Source organism: Pelmatolapia mariae, linkage group LG15 (assembly GCF_036321145.2).
Source record: "Pelmatolapia mariae isolate MD_Pm_ZW linkage group LG15, Pm_UMD_F_2, whole genome shotgun sequence".
Lineage (NCBI taxonomy): Eukaryota > Metazoa > Chordata > Actinopteri > Cichliformes > Cichlidae > Pelmatolapia > Pelmatolapia mariae.
The window spans coordinates 22,795,255-22,801,893 of record NC_086240.1 but is presented as its reverse complement, the minus strand read 5'-3'; the positions used below and the strand labels follow the sequence as shown (position 1 = coordinate 22,801,893).

Below are 6,639 nucleotides of genomic sequence, written 5' to 3'. Positions count from 1 at the left end.
AAAGTTTTTATACTTTAACTTAATAATTTCAATAGTTGGTTTTAATGCCAAGTATTCAGAGTATATAAATTCTTATCTTTAGTAGTCAACAAAATGCATGTTGTCATGAAAATAAGTAAATTGTTTACATGAATCAATAATTTAGAGTTACTTTGTTTTAGAGCCAATATGCATCCTAAATTTTAGTAAACATTTTCATGAGGTTGTCTCTGATTTTGTGCGACATAAAAATTGGCAACATCTTATCGTACACGTGAGGGTTTCGCCGATTTCCGGTACACCTTGGTACACTTTGGAAAATTAACACCTCCACGTGACCTCTACGTCACCACGCTAAAGGGGCGTATCTGCAGCTGCAACTTAACATTTTGTTCTGTGCCCAGGAAGAAACGTTCTTACAACTCTTACAATTTTGATATTGACGTAAAATATGTGGTGTGTATTCACCATTTAAACGGCTAATAATATATAGAGATTATGAAAAGTAAAAGATAACTCTAAAGTGATGTTAACAGCAAATTTCACAAGTGCGTAATCTGGCAGGCTGAGCTAGTGGGGGCTACATTCCAGACTTATTCATAAATTTACAGTTATTTAACTTTAATATTTTTATTCAACGTTTTGGTATACCTGGAGAAAGTGGAAGCAATTTACATAATATATGAGGAATTGAAATGATTTTAATGAAATAGCTAGCAAGTGTAGGTATAATGCAGGTGAATGCCAATAAATATAGCACATTCGCGACTTCTGCTCAGAAGGGGATGTAGCTCAGTGGTAGAGCGCATGCTTTGCATGTATGAGGCCCCGGGTTCAATCCCCGGCATCTCCACATTTTTTTCCTTTTCTTTTTTGGGGGAAATTTCCTCAAAGCTGTTTAATCTTAACCTAAAATTTGACTATTTAAATATCACAACTAAAGTGAACTGTTCTCTTACTAAACGTGGACATGTTTTAGCTCCGGGAATTCTGTCACTTGACGGCTGATATATAATGACGGAAATCGTAACATCTTTAGAGAGTAAACAGAATAAACGGATAGAAATCACATAATCGAAGCAGTTCTGTTCACGGCCTGTGGCGTAACCTGAAACGATTCTACCGGGTTAAAATTGTTTTAATTATTTAATGACATCCTTTTGCAGAAACAAAAGCGCGAGAGCTGACAAACTGTCTGAGAACATTCACATTCCCTATTGTTTTGAACGCACCGCAAGTCCCGCCCCAGCGGTAACTAAGGAGATCACAGTTAGTTTACTTCCAACCTCCTCTGCGCTAGCCCTGGCTCGCTAGCAAAATGACCAAAATCTGAGGAATGTTCCAGCTATAATAATACCATTCTGTGTACGAGCTTCCCTCAGAATGCAACTGAAGTATCTCAAGACACTTTTAACCCCCCGGGTAAGTTGACGAGTTAGCTAACGGTAACTGGTGCTAGGAAGCCAGCGCGAGTTAGCTAACAATAACTGGTTCTGGAAGCCAGATAATAATGTTTATACTAGAAAGCTGTAACTGCGCACCAGTTTCGTGATATATTTATTTATTTATTGCATGAATTTGATTTTACCGACCCACGCTGAACTGTTATTGAAAGCGGATTTTTGCACTTAACTAGCCAGGCTTGCTAGCACATAAACGCGGCGACCTTATGATTAATACATGACCAAAAGTCTGCACGTGCTAAACTGGATTTTAAAACACCTAAATCTATCGTGTCTGATCAAATTTAACATCTAACTGCCGCTAATAAGGAAGAGTATCTCTACTGGCCAAAATAGACAACAGTTAGACAGAGTTAAAACATGATTTTATAGAAAAACAGAAATCAGGGCCAAAAACAAGATAAAACAGAGAGAAACACTGATTTTCATTTAGAGTAGAAGCATAAAGACACGTGTAACAGATACACAAATCATAATAAAATCATTAGAAGGATTTTAAAAGAGGACATCATATAAGAGCTATAAAGTCTATAAAATAAGTGCCCTAGGACTGATTTGTTTACCTGCCTTGACAGGAGTTTGCTGCCAAAGTTACCTGCATGGCATGGGCACCAAACAACATCAAGTTCGCTGTTTGCACTGTGGACAGGGTGGTGCTGCTGTATGATGAGCATGGAGAGAGCAGGGACAAGTTCTCCACAAAACCTGTGGACGCCAAGGTGAGACAAATCCCGTCCGTTGAGCTGCATGTGTGTATGAAAGGAGGTGCTGTATATAATGTAAAGAAATTATGATGGATTACTTGCCATTAACCAAATATGTAGCTGGAATCATAGACTGTATATGAAAGATGGGTGTAGCCATTGTGACAACACCCATTTATTTTGAACCTTGTGCTTGTATTTGTAGCCTACACCAAGTTGCTTTGTAAAATCTATATTAAATGCAACTGGGTATCTATCCAGCAAACATATCCTCTTGGGGCCCATGTGAGGCCACTGTGGGCAAACCCACACTGTTGGCAGCTCACTGTGGGCTGAAATGTAGGGCACATCTGCACCCTGCACTGTGAGGCCTCCCTGTGTGTTTGCCCGTGCAGGTCCTACAGTTTTACCACACGGGGCCCCCATGACGGATTTCTATAGGCCAGGAGCACTGTGGGTTTGTTGTTGTGTGGTGTGGTGTGTTATTATGTTAGAGTGCTTTTCTATAATAATAATTACTCATATGTATTATTTTCTCAGTATGGAAAGCAGAGCTATGTTGTAAATGACATGGCCTTCTCACCAGATTCCACGAAAATTGCCATCGGCCAATCCGACAATATCATCTTTGTCTACAGAATTGGAGAGGACTGGTAATTAGCTCTGCTTAGTTCCATTTTTCTCATTAGTTTATATTTTGCTACAATTCGAAGCAGAAGTTTTAATCAGTTTTCTCGTCTCTCCTAGGGGGGACAAGAAAGTCATCTGCAATAAATTTGTTCAGACGGTAAGAAAACATGATTTAATGCATTGTTATTGCCTTGAGGAGCACGCTAAAAGTGGCAGTGACTATGCTTTTTGTCAAAACTTGAAACTTTTCTTTCCATAAAAGGAATCTATTAAACTCATTTTCAGCATATGTTTTTATACTTTTGCACAGTGTAGCTTTGCTTAGTTTAAAGTTTAGACTAATCATCATTTAGTCCACCTGTCTCAGATAATCTCACATCTGAAGCAAGTAGGTTTAGTTCCTCTCTTTATGCCAGCTGTGTTTGATTGGCTGCTGCATGCAAACAAAAGGATTGAAGGGCATGTCGATGGAGTGTGTGTTGTGTCTGTGCTGTTGAATCTGAGAGTTAATAGTAATCTAAAGCCTGGGTTTTTGGCTCACAGGGATTATTTGCACACACACTGTGGTCATTTTATTTTTTTCAAACTTTGAACATGTTTAGTATGAGCACCTACTACGATCTACTGCTACATAAAACAAAGACATGCATAACAAACGAGGACTGATTAAAATATATTATTATAAATCATTTAGACATATAAAATTAAAAAATGATCAGATATGTTCTGTTTTCTACATATGTGTATAATTGTAGTAGACTAATAGTTGTGTTCTTTAAATTTTTGTGACATTTTAGTTCCACGTGGTCTGATTCGGTTGTCAAAGCTTTTTTTTGTAGAGTTCAAAGTTAATACACTTTGCAGGGCTTAGCTGTTGATGAATCTATTCTGGTATTAGTTTTTAATTGGGTGATAAGTTTTGTTTTCCTTACAAACATGACATTTTTCAGCTTTCTCTCAACTTTGTGTCATCACCTGCAACAACATGGTTGTGTTATTTTCTTATCTTTATTGCAGAGTGCTGTGACATGCCTTCTTTGGCCTGCAGAGCATGCTATTGTCTACGGATTAGTTGAAGGCAAGGTATGTCTTGGATATTTCATATGTTTATTTTAATATTAAGTAAAAGTATCAGGAATTATAAATGGGTGTAGTAGAATAACAGTTGTATCCTTTAGATTTTTGTAGACATTTTAGTTCCACATGGTCTGATTTCTTTGTCAAAGCTTTTTTCTGTAGAGTTCAAAAACTGTCAGAATCATAAATAATTGATTTAGAAATGTACCCATACATACAAATACAAAGATGTTAGTAAAAAGAAATATATGCATCAGTGAATTTATAGAACATAATTTAGATGCATAAAAACCTCTTGGGAAAAAATTGGTATTACTTTATCTTTATGCAGTAAATGTGAAATATTTTCACAGCCTTTTCCAGCTGGGATGTTAAGTCTTTGTATTGCTCTCTAAATCCAACCGCAGTGTACTTGGATATTTTAAGGAAATGTATTGATGTTAATGAATAAGTTCTCTGATGTTTTTTTACAGATTCGGCTTGCCAGCACTCAGACAAATAAATCTTCAACCATCTACGCCACAGAATCCTGGGTTGTCTCACTGGCATCAAAGTGAGTGCTTAAAATAGCTTTACACACACACACACACACACACACACACACACACACACACACACACACACACACACACACACACACACACACACACACACACACACACACACACACACATATATACATATATATATGTATTGAGTCTGAAGATGAGCTGATAAATTTGAAAATAGGAACTACTGTGCAGAAACTGCTTTTATGATTAGGATTTCTTTGTATAAATACCATAAAATCAAAACCAAAAAGATTTTTTTTTCTGTCCCTAACTTTTCCAAAAAGTGCAAGGGTCCCAGCGTGAAGTGTGGGCTGACCTTATTAAAGTTATGAGCTATTTCCCATGTGTATAGCTTGTGAAATAATTGTCTGCTTTGCTGCGTTTGTTCTGCGGGCACTGCGTGTCATTTTTAAGATCTCTGCTCTGTGTCAGTGTCTCTGGTAAAGGGATCATATCGGGCCATGCTGATGGGACAGTTGTGCGGTACTTCTTTGATGATGAAGGCTCAGGGGAATCACAGGTACAATTCACCTACAGGAGCTGTTTTTCACACATGAAATCCAGAAAATGTTGGGAAATCAGGTTAAGACATTGTACAAAGTTTTTCTTTTCATTTTATATAATCATTTTCAGATGCATTCTCACTATATGAAAAATTCTGCTTTGTCATGAGGAGCAGGAGTCACACAGAATGAATAAAAAAACATGCCTTTAAGGAGTGATTAAAAAAAAAAGAAAACAAAACAAAAAACAAGAACATCAAGTCTTAAAGTGAATGAAACAGAAAAAACACAGAGCATAATGAGGCAAACTGGGAAACACCCAAGAAAAGGAGAAATACAGGATAATCTATGCACACGCATGTATGATGTGTCAACCCTAGGCACAAGTGGAAACAGTCAAACACGTGAACTAATGAGCGTGGGGCAAATAATTCCCCTTTCTCATTTCCCAAATTGCACATCCTCAACGCCTCTGCTCACGTCTTAGTCCCATCAGAGATGCGTGCAACAAGCATTTAAATGATCTTGGTCTGTATATTTCAGCTGTGTGTCACACCTCTTTTATACACTTAAGATGAAAACACTTCCCTGAAGGATACACCTGTGTACCCTCCAGCAATTCCAACAAGCCTCCTCTGTTATCCTCTGTTCTCTAGATGCATTTTAGGAATTGAGAGATTTTGCAGCATGGTAAACATCAGACTGAATTTCAGGTCACCGACTGGTGGAAGTAGAAGAAGAGGAGGCACAAATAAGAGACTCCTGATGATGAAGGAGGGAAAGAAGCAAAAGAAGAAAGAAAAAAAAAATAAAACTAAGTAAAACAGGAAGTAACTAAAAAAAACAAAACAGAGAAAGTACCAGGAACACTTAAAAGAATAAACCTACTGACAGGAACAGATATAACAAGAACCATGGCACGTTCAGTCTAGATGAAGTATTGCCTGCATACAGCACACAGGAGGCAGGAAACAGGATGACCACTTACATGCTTTAAATTTACCGGACTATTACCCGCACTGTTCTCGTATTGATGCAATCAGACGTCACACAGAGTGTGTATTAATGAGCTGGGGGGTTAGAAAACATTTAATTTTTAATGTGCCTGCACCTCCAGCATGTCTGGAAAAGTTCAGGTCTTCAGTGCATGAGTGAACACGGCTACAGATTGTTTCCCTTCATGCATTTTTTATCCCTATTTTAAAAGTTCTACACCATTCAACACATATCTTCTCACACATTGGTTTACTTGCCACAGGGTAAGCTTCTGACACACTCGTGCCCACCCTACGCTCTAGCCTGGGGTGCAAACAGCATCATGGTGGGGGGCTGTGACAAGAAGGTGGTGGCCTACAGCAGAGAGGCACACATCCTGCAGACCTTCGACTACAGCCGCGACCGAACAGAGAAGGAGTTCACCGTGGCTGTCGCCAGCCCCAGTGGGGAATCTGTGGTGTTTGGCAGCTTTGACCGGTCGGTGTGTGGCAGCTTCACAGTTAAAGTGAAAGTTCATCATGATGTTTCTGCTAAGTTTGTTTTTCCTTTCTGATGTTTGTCCAGGTTGCGAGTGTTTAATTGGGCTCCGAGGAGAGGAATGTGGGATGAAGCCAAACCTAAAGAAATTTCCAACCTCTACACAATCACCAGCTTGGCCTGGAAGAAAGACGGATCACGCCTCTGCGCTGTAAATACTTGATCTAACACATTCTGTGACTGTCTGCTTAAATAAAGG

General features: G+C 38.7%; 1 protein-coding gene and 1 non-coding gene across 2 annotated transcripts in view; both read left to right on the top strand.

Moving 5' to 3' along the window:
- The first annotated feature begins 760 nt into the window (after window positions 1-760).
- trnaa-ugc (transfer RNA alanine (anticodon UGC)) lies at window positions 761-832 on the top strand. Its single transcript has one exon. It is a non-coding gene; the product is annotated as a tRNA-Ala (tRNA).
- Window positions 833-1,249: 417 nt separating this feature from the next.
- ift172 (intraflagellar transport 172) overlaps window positions 1,250-6,639 on the top strand; it is a 54,769-nt gene continuing 49,379 nt past the window's right edge. Inside the window, exons 1-9 of the mRNA XM_063495169.1 lie at window positions 1,250-1,401; window positions 2,018-2,161; window positions 2,687-2,799; window positions 2,894-2,933; window positions 3,794-3,859; window positions 4,327-4,406; window positions 4,837-4,924; window positions 6,166-6,380; window positions 6,468-6,591. Of these exons, the coding sequence (XP_063351239.1) occupies window positions 1,363-1,401; window positions 2,018-2,161; window positions 2,687-2,799; window positions 2,894-2,933; window positions 3,794-3,859; window positions 4,327-4,406; window positions 4,837-4,924; window positions 6,166-6,380; window positions 6,468-6,591 (909 nt within the window). The 5' untranslated portion in view covers window positions 1,250-1,362. The remainder of the gene's footprint in view (window positions 1,402-2,017; window positions 2,162-2,686; window positions 2,800-2,893; window positions 2,934-3,793; window positions 3,860-4,326; window positions 4,407-4,836; window positions 4,925-6,165; window positions 6,381-6,467; window positions 6,592-6,639) is intronic.